Source organism: Hibiscus syriacus, unplaced genomic scaffold, assembly GCF_006381635.1.
Source record: "Hibiscus syriacus cultivar Baekdansim isolate YM2019G1 unplaced genomic scaffold, ASM638163v2 tig00110348_pilon, whole genome shotgun sequence".
Classification (NCBI taxonomy): domain Eukaryota; kingdom Viridiplantae; phylum Streptophyta; class Magnoliopsida; order Malvales; family Malvaceae; genus Hibiscus; species Hibiscus syriacus.
This window is the reverse complement of record NW_024062699.1, coordinates 1,177,695-1,197,056: the sequence shown is the minus strand read 5'-3', so window position 1 is coordinate 1,197,056 and position 19,362 is coordinate 1,177,695. Positions and strand designations below refer to the sequence as shown.

Here is a 19,362-nt window from a genome sequence, read left to right as displayed (position 1 = left end):
AACCCCAGAGTTGAGGCTTTATGCCTTCCAAAGAAAATAATCAACACTTCGTTTATTAGTCACAGTAAGGTAATGGATACAACATAGGATCTCTTCCGCATAATAAGCTTAAAATTCCGTTCTTATTGTTCTGTCAAACAAAAAAGTAGTAATTCCAGCAAGCCAACCTTTGAGACAGTCACCAAGTCCCAAAATCCAAAAGTAAAACAGTCAAAAGCATGAATCCAACACAGATTCAAACATTTTTGAGAAACTCCATGATGTTGGTGCCGAAAGCATCACATTTTACTTGGAAGCCTTGAAATCCAGCTCCCTTTGCCAGTGCCTCAAACTCTTTTCGGGTCCTCTCTTTCCCACCAGGGTTGTGAGCCAACATGATGCAATCGATATGGACAACTAACTTCGTGGCAAGACTAGAATCTGGGTAATCCGGAAGAATGCATTCCGCAACAATCACTTTTCCGTTGTCCGGCAAAGCTTCATAGCAGTTCTTCAAAAATTTCAAGCAGTGTTCATCGCTCCAATCGTGACATATCCACTATATCAGCACCACGTACATGTCAAGAACATTAATTTTACAAGCTACATTGTGGTAGGTAAAATAGAGGTTCCTTTAATCAGAAGGAGAAGAAGTTGAGAGTTAGTGGGGCACTCACCTTCATGAAAATGGCATCTCCTTTTGGAACACTTACAAACATGTCTCCACCAACATGCTCCACACCTGCAGCCAATCCAATTTCAACAACATGATAAGGAATGATGCAATCTTTAGCTTTTGGAAAAGAGGTATGGATAATGTTATATACCAGGATAACTAGGAGCATCCTCAATGACATGAGGCAAATCAAAATTAATGCCCTTGATGGTGGGGTACTTGGAGACGATCATGCTAAGCGTGGCACCAGTACCACCGCCGACATCGACAAGTGTTTTTAGTCCCTTGAAACCATCATATGCTTCGAGAATCTTCTTCATGGCAATTGTGGAGTGATCAGACATTCCCCTGTTGAAAACTTTGTTGAATCTAGGATCCGTGCCATGGTACTCAAATGCGGACATGCCATAAGCCTTATTGAATGGGATTCCACCTTCCAGCACTGCATCTTTCAAGTAGTACCTGAAAACAATCCAACGTGCAGTCGAATCACAATCCGATATTACTTGGAATTAGGGATGGATCGAAGGGAGAGCAGATGGGGACAGCCGCCTCCTAAAAATCTCAAATTCTTAAATGTTTTAGATATATTTTTGATATTTTCTAGTGATACTCTATTTTCGTCCAATAATATAAAATATAAAATACATGGGACGTCCTTGTCTGAAGTTTATGACAGTTGCATGGAGAAAATGACAAAAAAGAACTCAACCATTCAATTATTTTCCTCATGGAGATTGGAGGATGAACAACCCCACTTGCTCAATAACATGATTGAGGATATTCTCCAACTTAATTAACAATGCTATCGTTTTCAATTTCTATAATTAAATCTAAAAATATGTTGGGTTTTAGGTAAAGCAGCAGCTGTCAAGTCTCACATTCAGGTAAGCAGATAATAAATAGACTAATATATTGTAAACTAAGCATAATCATACTTAAATAAAAAGTTAATGCTACTTAACATCTGATAGGAAATGAAAAGGTGATAAAGTAGTTAATCTTAAAGCATTCAAGAACTGGAGATAAAAATAATAATTTAAGGAGTGGAGATTACCAGCTCTCCATAAGGACCTTGTCCTGATTCATGAGACTGAGGGCGGAAATAGAGACACCATCTTGATTCTTGGTCAAGAATTTGCAGACAGGGCCAAGGCCATAGAGTCTCTCGGCTTTGCCATCGGGAAGATTGCGCAAGGAGCAAGTGAGGATGGAGTAGCTGGCCAGGAGGCGCAAGATGCGGTCAAGCATAACAGGAGCATCAGGATTGGTGGTGGGGAGCTTGGATGCCACTTCTTTTGGGGAGAGGAAAGCACCAGGACCGGCTTTGGCCATGATCTCCAGCAGGTCCAGTTCTATGGCTGATTTGAGGACCATGGGGAGGACTGATGCACTGGCCAGCTGCATGGCGAACAAGTTGGCTTCCTCATCTGACACTTGAGTGGGAGTCATCTGGGTTTCACCGTTTGAACTCATTGTGTGATGCTCTGAATACAAGATTGCAGAGAATGAAGATGCGGGGCGTGGTTGACAACACAAATGGGCTTATATATAATGTTTTGTCCCAACGACCTCGCTCCTTACACCACATTTTCATCTCTACAAGTAAAATATTGACCTCACACCTACGGCGGTAAACGACCTGATTCGAGTCTTAGGGATGTTTGTTTGCCTCTTAATAGAATCATTCAACACTGAATGTTGAAACGTTCAATATTCAGCGTGTTTATTTCGCACCTCTGAATGATTCAGTGCTAACTGATTCAACAAAACAGTGTTGAATGATTCAGCAAAACAGTACTGAATGATTCAGCACATAAGTACATTTTGAATGATTCAGAGCCACTATCAAACAGCATGTTACATAACAGTACTGAATGATTCAGCACATAAGTACATTTTGAATGATTCAGAGTCACTATCAAACAACATGTTACATTCAGAGCTAATGCATACAGAGTCTCTGAATCATTCAGCATTTCAATCATTTAGCGCTTAATCATTCTGGAGTAAACAAACAGCCCATTAGACTCTTAGTATCATTAAGTTTGATTTAATTTTAGAAATTTAAATTAAGTTTGATTTAATTTAAAATTTTATAACTTTAAAATTATCAATTTTGAATCAAATTTGAAATTAAAAATTAAAATTTAATTTGACTTAAAAAAATTTAAGATATCTTTAAACTTAATTCGATTGAAATTCAAATTAAATATATTATTTTTTTCAAAAGAAATATCAAATAACTTACTTCAAATAATTAAAATCACAGATGAAGTTAAACTTAATCTATTTAATTTAAATATTAGCCAAACAATCTAACTCCAAATATCTTTCGTATCACTCAATTACCCCCCCCCCCTCCCCCCGCCCCCACACACGTTCCCAACTACCCACACCCACCGTTCCCTGTCAATTTTCTGTTCATCTTTCAAGGCCACTCTAGCGTTTTATGCTTGGCAGTTTACATGTTTTTCTAAGGTTAATTTCTAATATTTTGACACATGTCCGAACTTATCGTTATATTTTTTTCTTTTTCCTTGGATTAGGGTTATGACAACAGAACGGATCGGGTTAAGATCTAATTTTTGGTTAATTCAAACCGAATTGAAAATATGTATCTTCCACTTGAATCCGACTTGAAAAATATATATTTTTCACCTGATTTCGAACCGACCTGATTTTTTAGAGTATAAATCTGACCTACCAATACCGTATAAATTAAGGATTTAATTAAAATAATAATAATTTTTTTAAGGAAATTATATTATTATCTTCGAATTGAGTCGGGTAGGAATTTTTTCACCCTCTACTAAACTCGATCTGACCCAGCTTCACCTCTTAAAAGATCCGACTCGATCTAAATTCGGAATCTTTTTAAAAAAAATATATGATCCAATCAGATCGGATCAAAACCTGTTGAATATGGGTGAGATTACCATCCCTAATCATGACATTGTAGTTGATATCTTATCGCCTATTGATTCAGCAACTTAGTAAACTAATATTTTACTCTTAAATCAATATTAAATAATTTATATTAGTATTTATTTATTCATATTAATTGATAAAATAATTAATACTTAAGTTAATTTTATGTATTTTTATTTTCAACATTTAAGTTAATTTTATGTATATTTATTTTCAACATTTTAGTTTATATATAATTTATATTTAAGAATAAAATTCAATCATTCATTTAAAGTGAGCAGTGAAATTAGATAGATGGAAATTCCAAAGTTAAAACTGGTTGTATTTAGAGTTACAACAAAGTCAGCATGACCCTGGAGTTTAGGGGATTATCCTTAAGAATATTCCAAAATTTTCTAAGATATGCAAAATGAAGTTGTTTGTAATATTTAAATCAATGATTTAGTTTCAAGTAACCCATTACAGCCTCGCAATTCATCCATTTGAATTTCTATTTTAAAACATTGCACGTTAGATCTACTAACCTAGATGGATAATGAATTGAATTAAATCAAAGGATTATTGATATTGCTTAGACCGCTGGTTACTTCAGTTTTAAGTATAATACTATTGATATTTGATTTATTGATGGATTATTTTGAATTGAGTTTTATAAAAATTTATTACAAAGACGATTTCTAATTCACACCAATCTCAAGATATAAACTCTCAATCTTATTTAAAAATATTATTAATTTAATTATTTACAAAATTAACTTTACAATTTATAAGATACTACAAATTTAATTAATTGTCACATAAATTTTTATTAATAATTAATTGATCTAATTGACAAAATTAATAATCTAATAATCAAAATACAACCTTGTATATTATAATGATTTAGTCCCATAACAACTTCAATCTCAATATTGGTAACACTGCTTTGAATGAAAAAGAAAAAGTGAATTCAAATATCCAACATTCAAGATTTCTTATTTGAATTTGTTTGGAATCCGAAAAAAATTATAATTAAATTAAAATTTTGTTAAAATATAAAAAAAAATTAAAATGATATAAAATATAGAATTCTAAATGAAAATTTAAATATTAGGATTGGAAAATATTTTAATTTACAAAGGATTTAACATTCATATCTCATCATAATGAGCACTTTAATAGCAACCTGGGAAATAATCTAGGTTTCTCTCATTGGTGCGTTGTTCATCTCTTTTCTTTTTCGTCTTTATTAGTTAGCGGCAACATCAATTATAATGTTGATTGTCGAGCGTGATATTTTTATTGTGCTTTTCTTTTTCTTTTTTTATATCACGTCTCTATTTTCTTTCATTTTTTATTTTCAACAAGTTTGCCTTTATGACATATTTTCGTCTATCTTTAAGACACGCTTTCTTCTACCTTTATAACATATTTTCTTCTGTTTTTTGGTATTTTTGTTGTTGTTTGGCTATTATTTATTTATTCTTGAAAGGTTGATTTGACATCGTCACGACTGATTAAGATAACCCTCATCTGATATCTTGTTGATATTCCCTATTTTAGACCATCGGATTGGATTTGGATACCCGTTTTTACGTTCGTGGATAGCTTTTCACATCACTCGAGTCTAATTTGTGGTTTGTCAGTGGTCTTTCAATAGTTCGATTCCCTTTTATGGTTCGTTTACTAATGCGATCAGATATGTTTGTATCTATCTATATTCGAGTTTCTTGGTTAGATTTTTAATCTTTCTTTGTATGGTCATTATGTGATCTTAAGTTGCTAGTTTTATTTCAGTGATTATAGAAATTATCCTAGATTTACGATTATGATTGTAAATATTCACTATAATTTGAGATATTTTCTATTTTGAATAAAATTAGTAGCTTCTTTAAAAAAAACATTCACATCTCATCACAAGTGACAGATCCACGTCGTATTATGTATATTAAAAATTGATTTTAAATATTCAGTGATTATAGAAATTATCTTAGATTTACGATTATGATTGTAAATATTCACTATAATTTGAGATATTTTCTATTTTGAATAAAATTAGTAGCTTCTTTAAAAAAAAACATTCACATCTCATCACAAGTGACAGATCCACGTCGTATTATGTATCTTAAAAACTGATTTTCCTTTGAATAATTATTTATTTTATTTGTTCTTATCTTACAATTTTATTTACACATATAAAAAATTTGTATTGTTATTATACACGTATCCACTTAAAAAGTATTTATGAATGTTGATATCAAAATTAATAAAAAGAAGAAATGGCATTAACATCAAAGCTACTCTGGCAAGACGAATAATCGGAGGTAAGTGGTGGGCTGCTTATATCCCTCTCATCAGAATTCATAAGTAAGGGGTTGTTTATTTACTTCAGAATGATTAAGCACTGAATGATTCAAATATTGAATGATTCAGAGGCTCTGTATGAATTAGCTCTAAATGTGACATGTTGTATGATAATGGCTCTGAATTATTCAGAATGTACTTCTGTGCTGAATCATTCAGCACTGTTCTGCTGAATCAATCAACACTGAATCATTCAGAGGTGCGAAACAAACGTGCTAAATGATGAACGGTTCAGCATTCAACGCTGAATGATTCTATTAAGAGGCAAACAAACAACCCCTAAATCATCATTGCCCATGTTGTAAAATATTATAATATGTACAAAACATGGTTAGCTCAGCTGTTTTGGTCAAACGTTATTGTCCTCACCAAACCCTACAGGCTACAACCTCTCGTTACATAAAGTTCATATATCTACTCTCTCGTTAATGATGGCGACCTCTGAACCTCATTTGCTCATAAATTAGGTTAAATTAGACAAATAATTCAAACGCTAGAATTGCTTTGTGATATAATTACAAAGTCTCTGAAATATTATTTCAAAATCTACCGTAGCATTAATATTATTCAAAAAGTTATAAAGTTGATTAGTACTATTTACAACACAATTAATTTTAAGTAATTATATATGTATATATATGTTCAAAATATAATTCATTCATTTATAAAATAAATCATATATGAAAATAATTAATAAAATCTAATCGAACTAAGAATACAAACAAACACAAATAAGAAAAGATAAACACCGTGATACAAATAACATATGGGAACGACTATAAAAGTCAATGCAAGATAAAAGAACAAATTATATTTAAATTATATTTCTTTTATTAATTTTATGATTATACATCTTAAGTTTTTTAAATTTAAGAAAGTTCCTTAAATCTTAAATAATAAAATTCTTTTATGTATAATTTCATAAATTTCAAAAAAATATATATATAAACTGATAAAATAATAAAAGGATGATGAGACCATAAAAAATATTAAAGAATGACAACTTTTAAAAAACATCTAAAAATAAATAAAAATCTAAATTTAATGAAAAATTATTAAATAATAAAAGTCATATATTTGACTTTTAGATAAATATATATTGATATCAAATTGTCGTGTTATTTGGATGTTAATAATATAAGTATTCAGTGATAACCCTCGATTTTCTCATCCTCGTAAAGAAGCACTGCATTGTGGTTTGACAAGAATTTGTCCAACAAACCTTTGTGATAAAAAAAGAGAATGACAAAATGAACCTATGGAGTCGAATGAAAGTCGTAAGTTTACAGTTGTTACACCAAGTCAAGGAGCCCTCCTGAAGGGGAAGATCAACCAGTCCAACTCATTGACAAAATCCGAGGCAACAAAAAACTTAGGATCCCATAGGCTAATTAGACCTCCAACTGACCTTGATGAGGCGAGAAAGGCACCCCATAAGTACCATTGCTACTCAGCTTCCTAATCAGACCTTGGTTCATTTCAGATAGCTTTGATTCTTTCAGGAAAACAAATTTGGGTTTGTACTTACTGGTTAAATAACAAATTGCCCTCACCTTTTCTGCTCTACCAAAGCCCCTCACATTCCATGTAATAGTTACAAAATTCATTAATAAACGATTAAAAATCCAGAAATTGAAACCTTATCCCGGGGGTTTATAGATTCTGTCGAATTTCATCTTCAATTTTTTTGAATTTTATTTACAACTTCATCTTTCCCACCCTTGAAGGAGATTTCTAGCAGCTTACCAAATTCCCACAGCTTCAGCTTTCACTTTGGATGTATTTTTAGGAGAGAGGACGAACCAGATCAAAAAGGGAGGTGCAAAATGATCATCCTCTAAAGCACCCCTGATACAAACCCGGTATAACCAACCCCCTTTGAGTTGCGTTTAAATTTTTGGTCGAGGGAAAGCCAAAAATGAAGGAGCGATGAGAGTCCTCTAAAGACCTTACAGAAGAGAACCGATAAATATTAACTTTTGATATTAAATATTAACTTTTAGATAAATATATGTCGATATCAAATTGTCTTATTATTTGGATGTTAATAATATAACTATTGAGTGATGAAAAAAAAAAACTTAATGCAAAAAAGTTTACTACTATAATTAAAATATTTTAAAATTTAATGATCAAATTAATATGCAGACTAAAATTCAGTGAGTAGTGAGATAGTTTATCCTGATGTTGATCCATTACTCTTTTTGAAGCGTTCTTTTCTCTAGTAAGCTAACCCATCTAACGATGAGAAGGATGTCTCCAGCAGCTGTGGTTGAAGCCGCCAAGCCTGAGACTGAGGAGGTTCTTTCAAATGAGGAACCCAAGAAGTAGCTTCAGGTCTCCCCATTATTTCCCTTGTTTAATCCCTTTTTGTTTCCTTAACATATTTGTTAATATGGTATGATTTACAGAGCGAGGAGGCTGTGGTTGAAGATGTTAAGGAAGATAAGAAAGAACATGACGAAGACGATGAGGACGATGACGAAGATAAGGAAAATGATGCCCAAGGTTTCTCCCATGTTTTTTTTTTCACTTGTTGTTACTTGGTTAATTTCTTTGCTCTAGTTTCTGTATTATAGATGCTATCTTTATTTCAAATGATACTTTACGAATTAGTGGGGAAATTGCTTAACTTTTTGTGATTTGGCCTGCATATATGCATAGATCTTCAGTTTGAGTGTATTCTTTATGAAAGAGACTTATGTAAATTGTATGACTTTCTAAAATTGCATGTTTAAAATTCTGTCCTTTGATATGTTGATTTATGTTTAATGTTTTCTAACTAACGACTCCTCCTGCATGGCTTAAGCTTGCTATTCAGAATCTGGGGAATTAGATTAATTTTTATGGTTTTTGCAACCTTGTTTGCATAGTCTATTTCATGCAATACTCTATTTTGTGGATAACTGATTTTTAGTGGCAATGGATGTCATCATTTCTTTGGGCATTATATATACTTGGTGTTATTTCCTTACATTTTTTCGCTACTCGTCTTATCAAAGTTAAATGCATGGATATTTTGATGCAGCCCTTATAGTTTGCTTCGAATATTGGTTACAGATGCTAATGGAAGTTCCAAGCAAAGCACGAGTGAGAAGAAGAGTCGAAAGGCCATGTTAAAGCTCGACATGAAGCCTGTTACTGGTGTAAGCAGGGTCACCATAAAGAGAACCAAAAATGTATGACTTTCATGATTTTCTTTTCAATTCAAATACTTGAGCTACTTGATGAATAGTAATATAACTTAGTTTCTCTTGGATTCAGGTACTTTTTTTCATCTCGAAACCTGATGTCTTCAAGAGTCCGAATTCTGAGACCTATTTCATTTTTGGTGAGGCTAAGATAGAGGATTTGAGCTCTCAGCTACAGACACAAGCTGCCCAGCAGTTCAGGATGCCAGACATGGGCTCTTTGACGGCAAAACCAGACACTTCTGCAGCGGCTGCTGGAGCACCGGCTGACAAGGAAGAAGAGGAGGTTGATGAGACTGGTGTAGAGCCTAGGGACATTGACTTGGTCATGACACAGGCTGGGGTTTCAAGGACCAAAGCTGTTGAGGCTCTCAAGAGTAGCAATGGTGACATTGTGAGTGCTATTATGGAGCCTACCACTTAGGTAGTCTCTTTCATCTTATTAGTTCACCCTGGTAGATTTTCAATGAGTGTTGGAACTAGTAGTCGCAGTGGTTTAGATTACCCTTTCATTGTTTCGCTTCAAATTTAGATGATTTTCTCGGAACTCATTCAGTGTATATGCAACTGATTGTTTCCTTGCCCATTTCTATAATCAATTTTTGCAACTTGATTAAACTGTTTATTTTGCAGTAGAGAATTTGGAGCAAATGAATTCATGCATGATTTGATATTTGAGGACATTAGTGATGCAAATACAAAGAAGCAAAAGATAATGTATTTAGAAATGGGCATAAAATTTTTAATGTTGACATGACATTATCCTATGGGACATGTCAACATCACTGTAAAAATGGAACAAAGTGATATTGAGGTACTAATATTGTAGTTTACCCTAAATTTCACTAAGCTACATGTAGCTTTGTAAAATCTAACTTAAAGCTGCACATACAAAATAACGACTAGAGTTGGCTTGCTTGGATTCATCTTAATCATCTCTACTTGATGATCTTTATGATTCCGAGAAGCCCAACATCATAGCAGCTACTCATAGGTGAAGAAAAATTATTTATATTTCTCAGAGTTAAACTATGTTGACTAATTTCTTATCTTTAGTGATAAAAGTATATACTGTCAAGTGAGATGACAATGACGTGGGATGTTGTTGACACTCGAAGGTTGAGCATTTTTACAACTTTTGAGATATTAAGAAAAACGACAACTGGAACAAAATTTAATTGCAAACTGAACAAATAATTCACTTGGTGATCAACTTTTAAGCTAAAATGGCGATCTGTCGCACCATGGGAACCAAGTTTCAATTGTTTTCATATGAAAGAAGAACCGCTATGGAAATTTTGTGGGAAATTTGTGAAGTTTGTCTGTGTTTTTGTTCTGAATGGTTCCGGGTTTGCTTTTTGTTCAATTTGCAATTACCTGTCAAGCATAGAAACCCGGCAGAATGATGTTATAAAATCAGACTTCGGACAAATCAATACAATTGTTAGGTAGCAAACAAGCTGAACAAGAAAAGAAGGGTTTCATAAAATAACTTCTTTACTAGCAGTCATGTTCCAAGCAACTCCTAACAAGGCCAATCACATACAATTCTTAAGCACTATAGAATTTCACTATTTGGGATCAAACAGACGAGAGAAGGGTCAGGAAACATCACCAATAGTCTCTACAAGAACAAACTCCATCTCTATAATGGTGGAACCTTGTCCTATCCCTGACAACAATCTCCCTCCCGTACACCTTCGAAACTAACTTCATAAAAGTATGGCAGTCCTCGCAAACTCTAAGATTCTTAATTATCCGAATGCATGAATCTCTTTCCCCATTTATGAGCCCATAACAAAGTGCTAACTTCTCACTATGCCATAGAACCACCTCCTTTTTTTCTTCCTCTTCTAAGTCTACCAAAACACTACCGATATTTGGAGCATAGCCACCCGACTTTAATCGACTAACCACCTCGTCCAACGTTTTATATATCTCGTCTGCTTGTTTGTGATTTCTATCTGCCACTAAAAATTCATGCACCTCATTGTTCAATTCAATCCTACTACATCCCCTTTCCTTATATATACCTCTTTCTTTCATTAATTGCCTCAAATCCCCAACATCTTGCCACTTCCTTTCTTTGGCATAAATATTTGATAGTAGCACAAGAGCTCCATGGTGATCTGGCTTAATCTCAAGTAGCCTTTTGGCAGCAGATTCTCCTAATTCAGTCTCAGCGTGCATTCGACAAGCAGACATAAGGGATCCCCAAATGACAACATTGGGTGCAAAAGGCATTGTCTCCACAATCTCAACAGCTTCTCTCAAGAGATTAGCACGGCCAAAGAGGTCAACCATGCAACCGTAATGTTCATGTGTAGGAGTGATCATGTGTTCATTAATCATGGATGCAAAGATTTTTCGGCCCTCCTCAACCAACCCTGCATGGCTACAAGCATAAAGCACACCCACAAATGTAACTCTATTTGGCTCAACACCGGCCTCTTTCATTTTATGAAAGAAACTTAAAGCATTATTTGCATCCCCATGCATAGCAAATGCATTGATCATACTGGACCAAGATATCACATTTCTGCTTCTCATTCTCTCAAAAACATCTCTTGCTCTTTCCAAACTCCCACATTTGGCATACATATCAATGAGAGCATTATTAACAGCCAAAGCTCCTCCAAAACCGTTCTTATCAGCATATACATGTATCCATTTAGCTTTATCTAGTACACCCAGATGCGCACAAGCCGATATAACACTCAGCACGGTCACCTGATCTGGTCTTATTCCTAGAGTTTGCAGTTCATTAAAAAATCTAAGAGCCTCTTGAGGTTGATCACTCTCAGCATAACAAGATATCATTGCACTCCAACACACCAAGTCCTTCTCTACCATTTGATCAAAAATCAATCGAGCATCCAAGACTCGTCCATGTCTTGAATACCCAGAAATCATAGCCGTTGAAACAACCATGTTCTTGGGCATCATCTGGTCATACAATTGCTGAGCCATATCCATGCAACCACAACTTGTATACATCGTCACAAGAGCACACCTTAAATGAGCATCAACCACACGATCATTTTGAATAATGTAGTCATGTACTGCTTTCCCATAATCCAGATTCCCAACATGACCACAAGCAGAAAGAACACTGGAAAAAATAAAATTATCAGCTTCAATATTATCCCTCTTCATCTCCTCAAAAAGTTCCAATGCGTCATCAAAAAGTTCACTCTGACAGTAACTGTTAACAACAGAAGTCATTAAACAGAACAAAAAGATAATGTCAAAGGAAACACATTATCATATCATATTCTATTAAAATCGAATAGAATAGCAAATATAAGTTTACTTAAAGAAGTAAAATCAAAACTTTCACAGTTAATGGAAAAAAATCATCTTTAAATACTCAAAATCATTATTTACTTTACATGTAAGCACTTTGGACCAGTAATCTTCATCAAAATTACACAATTAACAAAATGAATTACTCTTTGACGTTGTTCAGAAACATGTTTTACTTAAAGTAAACGGAACAGAAAGAGGGGGACGTACCCATCTATCATAATACTCCATGCAACAACATCTCGGTAAGACATTCTATCAAACACCAACCGGGCCTCCAGGAGTCTCCTACAGCTAACATACAACCTCATGACACCCGTCTGCACAAACGGGTCTGAATCCAAACCCGACTTAAGTCCAAAGCCATGAATCTCTTTACCTTCAGCCAACCCTCCAGCCCTGGCGGCAGCCTTTAAAAGCGGAGGAAAAGCGAACCTGTCAATTGGCATCCCTTCATTCCTGAGTCTCTGGTACACCAAGAGAGCGAATTGGGGATTGGAGCTGCGAGAGAGGTGGCGGAGAAAGGGGGTGGAGAGGGGAGGGAGAGGGTTGGGGAGGTGGGAAAAGATGGAGAGAGAGTAAGGAAGGGAAGGGGAAGAGAGGAGGAGCTTGAGGAGGAGAGAATGCGAGGGAGGGTGGGTGGAACGGAGGACTTGAGCGTGGACTTGTTTGAAGTGGGTGAGGGAGAGGGGATAAGAGAGGGTTTTGAGAAGAATTGTGGGGGTTGGGATGGCTGAAGGCGAAGATATGGTGAGTTGGGAAACAGCTGACATGGAGCAGGAAGGGCTTTGTTGGGGGATTAGATTTTGAAGATGAAATGAATGCCAAGAAAGAAGAGGAGAGAAGGGACTTCAAAGAACTAACTTTCAAATTCCAGAGAAGCTGGATAAAGATAAATTCTTGGCCTTCAGAAATGTCGGAATATGGATGTCTGAGTCTAACCGTCGTGCAAATTCATGAGAACACTATTTTGAAGAGTAAATTACAAATTTTATTAGGATTATACACTTTTAGATGTTTAAATTATACATTAAATTAATTTTAATGTTTAAACATTTTTTCGTTAAAATAAATATCTGATATTTTTTACTACACTATTAAATATTTACTATTAAAAAATACGACCACAATCAACCGCATCACGCTCAGAGCAGAGAAACAACAACATATATCAACTGTAGAACTAACCTTGGATCGCAACAGAAGTTGAGCATCTACAAAATCTAGAACAGAGGGGCAGCTTGATGGTCACTTGCTATTGCACCGAAATCCAATCCTCTGTAGCACGCTTCAAATATTCGATCATCACAGTAGCTTCTGTTATTAAACATGGCATCATTCCGGCAAAGCCAATTCGTCTAAATAAAACTCGAAAAAAAAACCATTCTCCACGCGGAAGAGTCTATAGCATTTGTCGAGTATTGAAATATACCACAATTAAATTTATCTTTATTATGCAAATATTTAATGATATAAGAATTTATTTAAAATTAATCTTTAATTGATTAATTGAAGTTTAATTTTATTTTTAATAGAATTATAATTTAATTATAATTTTTTGTTAAAATATAAAAATTAATTTAAGCAATTTAATTTGTCTAGAATTAAAAAATTTTAAATTATTTAAGGGTTGAGGGTGGTCATCAGTAGCTTCACCTCGGAGTCAAAAACTTGTCGGAAAATCGTGTACAACAAATTCAACCCTGCCTTTACCCAGTTCGTTGTTGACCAGATTGTCGTTGTCCAGTTCGCCGTCACGAAGGAGCAACATAATCGATCATCTATCTGTACTGTTTACATTGTTTTTACTTTCGTTGACCTTCGAAAAATCTACTCGCGACTGTCGTCCGCCTGTCTCCAACAGCAGACTACCACACGACCACCAATATCGTTAATATCCAAACATCGTCGCGTGTAGTTCTTTTGCAAGGAACTTGTCGATCGTCTCTTTCCTTTTCACGATTTCATATTAGTTTTAGTTTAGTTTTATTTTTGAATGGTTAAATTATATTCCAATCCCCTTATTTGTGTGTTATTTAGAAAGGTTAAATTGCATGGAAAACCCTCTATAGTTTCTCTCATTTATATTTTAGCAAATAATGTTTCGGTTTTAGTGGACATGGCTAAATTACACTACCCCATAATTTTGTTTTAATGTAAATGGTCAAATTCGTAAACCCCCCCATAATTTCTCCCATTTAGATTTTAGACAAATGTATGTTTTTTGTTTTAATAGGCATGGCTAAATTACACTACTCTATACTTTTGTTTTAATTTAAATGGTCAAATTTCATACAAACCCCTCATTTTCCCCTATTTAAATTTTAGACTTCTAAGTTCTAAATCTTCTATAATTTTTATTTTAGTTTTATATTGATAAAATAATTGATTTTTATTAATATTAATATTAATTTTTAATTCTAATTAGATATTAATTGTGATTATATAATATTAATTTTGATACTTAAGTTTGACTTCCTATTAATTTTGATCACTCATATCAATTTAATATTAATTTTTTTCATTAATCTTAAATTGCAGTATATTAGCGACTATAGATGATGAGGGAAAGACTGGTAACAAGGAGATGATAAATTGTAATCTCAACGAGGATAACAAAATAGATGACCCAAAGTGAAACTTATACCGAAGAAGAACAACTTGAATCTAATGTCGATGATGGTAAACATACATCTGATGACAAGACCATCGACTACTTCATCAATGAGGATATATGGGACAAGATCATAAAGGAACTACAAGATTATGATGAAAATGACATGGATATGCTCAAGTGGAAGTCGTTGGATGATTGTGTTGAGTTCTACTATACTTATGCAAAAGTTAAAGGTTTTGGAGTTCAAATAGATTCAATAATAAGAAGATGAAGTTATGGTCACATGATTTCAAAGAAATTGGTATGTCGAAAAGATGAATTTAGGAAGGAAAAATGGAACAACTTACCTAATAGAAAACGTGAACCAAAACCAATAAGTAGAGTTGGATGTCAAGTGTTTATTAAATTCAAATTTAACGAGCAATATTAATTCTGGAAAGTTGAAAAATTTCACGCATATCATTATCATGAAATGATGAAGCCAACACAAATATCATATATCAGGTAAATAACTTTGTAATTATGTTATATTTTTGTATTATTTTTTACCTTTTTTTAAATATATTTGTAATTTGTATACCTACCGATGATTTGGCTACAGGCCCTTTAGAAAAATTAGCGAGGCAAATAAGATAAAAATTAATACCATGCACAACTTAGGAATTGCTCCAAATAGAATGATGTGAAATTTCATGAATGAAACTAGTTATCTTAAGAATGTTGGATTTATACAACTACGTACATAGGATCAAACGAGAAAAAGTACAAGATGGTGACGTTGAAACGGTGAAGACTTATCTTTATGGAAAGTAAAAACTTGATCCATTATTTTTTTGTGATCCATACGAGAGATGAACATGGAAATCTGGAGAAGTTATTCTGGTGTGATGGTATATCACATATCGATTATAAGGAATTTAGAAAAGTACTTGCATTTGGCACTATCTACAAGTGCAATGCGTACAACAAACTGTTGAGTCTTGGTTGGTGTTAATCATCACCGAAATATAGTTACATTTAGATGTGCATTGGTAGTAAATGAGAAAGAAGAAACCTATGTGTGGGTTTTAAAACAATTGATCACAAAAGGAGATGACTACAAACCATTTACTGTCATTACTAATGGAGATAAAATTATGACAAATGCCATTGCTCAATTTCTCCCAGAGACAAAACATAGATTATGTTCATGGCATCTTACGAGAAATGTCAAATCAAATGGTAATAAACAATTTCATGATGGATTTATGAGGTGTGTTGACAAATGTAGAACACCATTAGATTTTGAAAAGGCTTAAACTGAATTAGTTCATAAACATAAAATTGAAGATAGGAGGTGGGTAAAAGAATTGTACAAGACTAAAGAAAAATGAGCATAAACATATATGTGGGAATACTTTTATGCAGATGATTTTATTTATATTTAAAAAATACTTTAATTATAGTTAAATTCATTTTATATTCTTTTTTATTTATTATATTAAATGAAAATTACTAAAAAAAATTATGTGCAACAATGAGGACTACTCATTGTTATGAGTTAATGCATAAAACACTTAAAATTTTGTTGGACCAAAAGTTAATGTTGTATCGTTTCATTACATATTATCATAAGAAACTACAAGCTTTAAGGTGGGAGGAAGGTTATCAATACTACAATACAACATATGAACAACCATATTGTGATGATATATTAGTGACTTTAAAAACTCAAGCAACACAAGTATATACAAGAAGTTACTTTACTACTTTGTGTAAGAAAATATCGTATGAGGGTTATTATTTGGTCAAAGATATTATACTAGGTAATGGACGTATGTGTTATTGGAGCATGCTGAAAAGGAAAATGTATGGTATCTTGTAGTCAAGGATGTCACTCATGATATAATGTATTGTTGTTGTATTAAGTTGATTTTGTTAGATTTCCATGTAGACATATGTTTGTTGTGTTGAAATATGAAAGGCGATGAAAGGATATACGAACATTCTATACTTCGAAGCTATCTTCATCTGCTAGAAAAACTAAGGTATCCTAGCCATTTTCCCGAGCATCAACCAAGGTTAGTTTTATGTCATCATAATTGATATTGTTTCTAGTTGTACTTGTATATTAAGGTTTTTCTCACTTGTAGTCTTATTCAATGGTGATTTAGTGATGTTGGGTTCCTACTTGTTTCTAGGTATGATACTACAGGGTTAAATCAAGCTGAAAATGGATGGGTAGTATCGATACTACTAGACCAGTATCGATACTCACGAGTTAGGGTATCGATACTTGATAGGATATTGGTACCAAATTTTGCTTTGATGTTTTGAAAAATGTCTCAATATCGATACCCTTATGGGGAGTATCGATACGCTACCCACGATATGGATACTCCCATGAGTATCAACACTGAAATATTTGCTAAGTTGGCCCATTATCAATACTACCCTGCTAGTATCAAAATCAAGCCATCATTATTGATACTCCTTGAGTAAGTATCAATACTCCTCCTAATTTCTCTTATTTTTAAGCCATCTAAAGAACATATATATATTGTTCTTTCAATAACGATACTCAACCTAGAAATGCCTTATTTGGGCACAGAATTGACTACCAAAACCACCTCAAAGCCCTATAGAGACCCCCAATCATTCTTAAAGTTTTATGTATGTAAGAGAGGGTCACAATAGGTCTTTAATCATGCTGAAAACATCAATTTCTTGAACATGCCAGGAATGCTCATAAATGCTTCACAACTCAAAACTCTCTATCTAAACGCATTCTAATGACTCACAAATGATATGAAGTAGTTGTGAATGTGTTACCTTAGATTCATAGTTACTGAAAACTCTATCAAATCAACCAAGGGTCAATTTCTCCTTTCCTCTTACCTTGGAGCTTTCTCCCACTATAACACCCTAATTTGATTCGACCCAAAGTCCGGATGGTTAGCATGTCACACGAAACCACCCAAGCGGCTAACCATTTTGTTTGAAAACGTTTAACCAAAAACATCAAACATAATAAAGTACTAAAGAGAAATATGTTTATCAAAATACAAGTATGTCAAAATATGGGGGAACTTCCAACATCAGTCTCTAAAATATGTAAGTACAAAACAAAGTTTACGATTTAATTAAAAACAAGGGCTATTACAGTACATGCCTACTAAATACTTGAGACGTACTCTGATGGAAGATAGAATCTGGAAATCTTATAACTTGGCGATGAACTCCTCTGATGACACCTAAGAACCTACGCACGGAAAAATATTTCATACGCTGATCTCACAAGCTTAGTGCCACAAAAATAATGCTACTTTACTACATACATCCAACATATATGCATGCTATAAGTATGGTTATGAACATTTACATAAATTATCACAACAATAAGAGTAAGCATCATGGTGTAGCTAAAGGTCACTTAGTCTCGCGGAACTCACACCCTTTTTGCTTACTAAAGAAACTTATGTGAGACTTGGGTCACATAACATCAGTGATACTAACTAAATGTTATAGAAAAAGTGCAATCATACTCTGTCATACAAGTAATAAAGTGGTAACATAAAAGTTACAAGTGTCAAATCCTATAGGGAGAAAAACTTGTTACAAAAGAGTTATGCGTAAGAAAGAGATTGATTTGGTAATTATAAAATAGATAGTAAAGTAAATATATCAAGAATATGAGAGCAAGGGAATACTGCAACAAACAATGAAGCAATCAGACCAATGGACTTAAGATATTGTTCTACTTAGCTACTAGTAAAATGATTATACTTTAGCACTATATATTATGAGTCATGCATTTATTAACACTTAATCTAATGATTTTTAACTTTCATTAAAGTCATAGATTAATAGTTAACAAGGCATAACGTTGACTTCCTATATCTTTATACGAAATTGTTTACTCTCGTAAAACATTAATGATAGGGCATATATAACATGCTATCTTAATTACATTTATCTATAAAAAAATAATCAAGACAACATATCATAAGATATTATTTTCTCTAATAAGACATTTATTAAGAACGCATCTCATAAAATAAAGTTAAAAGAAAAAATCATCATCCAAGCATTTAATCTAACACCTTGTGTTTGATACCAAATAAAAGCAGTAAAGTTAAACATCCAACTTCACAATAACGTTTCTCCCTTCGTAAGTCAAATACACAAAAGTAAGGTTAAACCCCAATCGACCACCACTACTATACGACTAATGCAATACTGTTGGTGCACTCCTCGATGAATGGATTAGTCTACCATCATAGAGAAAAAGGTGGAGAAAATTTAGGAGATTAAGAAATTTGATGATAAAATGGTGAAGG

The 19,362-nt window shown here is 33.5% G+C and overlaps 3 protein-coding genes across 3 annotated transcripts; 1 reads left to right on the top strand and 2 right to left on the bottom strand.

Moving 5' to 3' along the window:
• Nucleotides 1-28: 28 nt before the first annotated feature.
• LOC120120801 (caffeic acid 3-O-methyltransferase-like) lies at nt 29-18,948 on the bottom strand. Its single transcript, XM_039140334.1, has 5 exons — nt 18,943-18,948; nt 1,713-2,140; nt 807-1,117; nt 657-721; nt 29-538 (listed from the first exon to the last, which is right to left on the bottom strand). The coding sequence occupies exons 2-5, from the start codon at nt 2,129-2,131 to the stop codon at nt 236-238; spliced, it is 1,098 nt and encodes a 365-aa protein (XP_038996265.1). The 5' UTR covers nt 2,132-2,140; nt 18,943-18,948; the 3' UTR covers nt 29-235.
• Nucleotides 8,135-9,760, top strand: LOC120120802 (nascent polypeptide-associated complex subunit alpha-like protein 2). Its single transcript, XM_039140335.1, has 4 exons — nt 8,135-8,266; nt 8,341-8,437; nt 8,990-9,108; nt 9,194-9,760. Exons 3-4 carry the CDS (start codon nt 9,043-9,045, stop codon nt 9,542-9,544), a joined length of 417 nt encoding a protein of 138 aa, XP_038996266.1. The 5' UTR covers nt 8,135-8,266; nt 8,341-8,437; nt 8,990-9,042; the 3' UTR covers nt 9,545-9,760.
• Nucleotides 10,632-13,348, bottom strand: LOC120120800 (pentatricopeptide repeat-containing protein At4g14820-like). Its single transcript, XM_039140333.1, has 2 exons — nt 12,637-13,348; nt 10,632-12,325 (listed from the first exon to the last, which is right to left on the bottom strand). Exons 1-2 carry the CDS (start codon nt 13,197-13,199, stop codon nt 10,732-10,734), a joined length of 2,157 nt encoding a protein of 718 aa, XP_038996264.1. The 5' UTR covers nt 13,200-13,348; the 3' UTR covers nt 10,632-10,731.
• Nucleotides 18,949-19,362: the final 414 nt, after the last annotated feature.

What these genes read in the sequence shown, in the direction of transcription:
- LOC120120801 (XM_039140334.1), bottom strand. Translation starts at nt 2,131, where the DNA reads ATGAGTTCAAACGGTGAAACCCAGATGACTCCCACTCAAGTGTCAGAT. An exon ending in GGATGCTCCTAGTTATCCTG is followed by an intron (nt 722 to 806) that starts GTATATAACATT and finishes GATTGGCTGCAG; the next exon opens with GTGTGGAGCATGTTGGTGGA. An exon ending in GAGATGCCATTTTCATGAAG is followed by an intron (nt 539 to 656) that starts GTGAGTGCCCCA and finishes GTGCTGATATAG; the next exon opens with TGGATATGTCACGATTGGAG.
- LOC120120802 (XM_039140335.1), top strand. Translation starts at nt 9,043, where the DNA reads ATGTTAAAGCTCGACATGAAGCCTGTTACTGGTGTAAGCAGGGTCACC. An exon ending in CCATAAAGAGAACCAAAAAT is followed by an intron (nt 9,109 to 9,193) that starts GTATGACTTTCA and finishes TCTTGGATTCAG; the next exon opens with GTACTTTTTTTCATCTCGAA.
- LOC120120800 (XM_039140333.1), bottom strand. Translation starts at nt 13,199, where the DNA reads ATGTCAGCTGTTTCCCAACTCACCATATCTTCGCCTTCAGCCATCCCA. An exon ending in TGGAGTATTATGATAGATGG is followed by an intron (nt 12,326 to 12,636) that starts GTACGTCCCCCT and finishes TGTTGTTAACAG; the next exon opens with TTACTGTCAGAGTGAACTTT.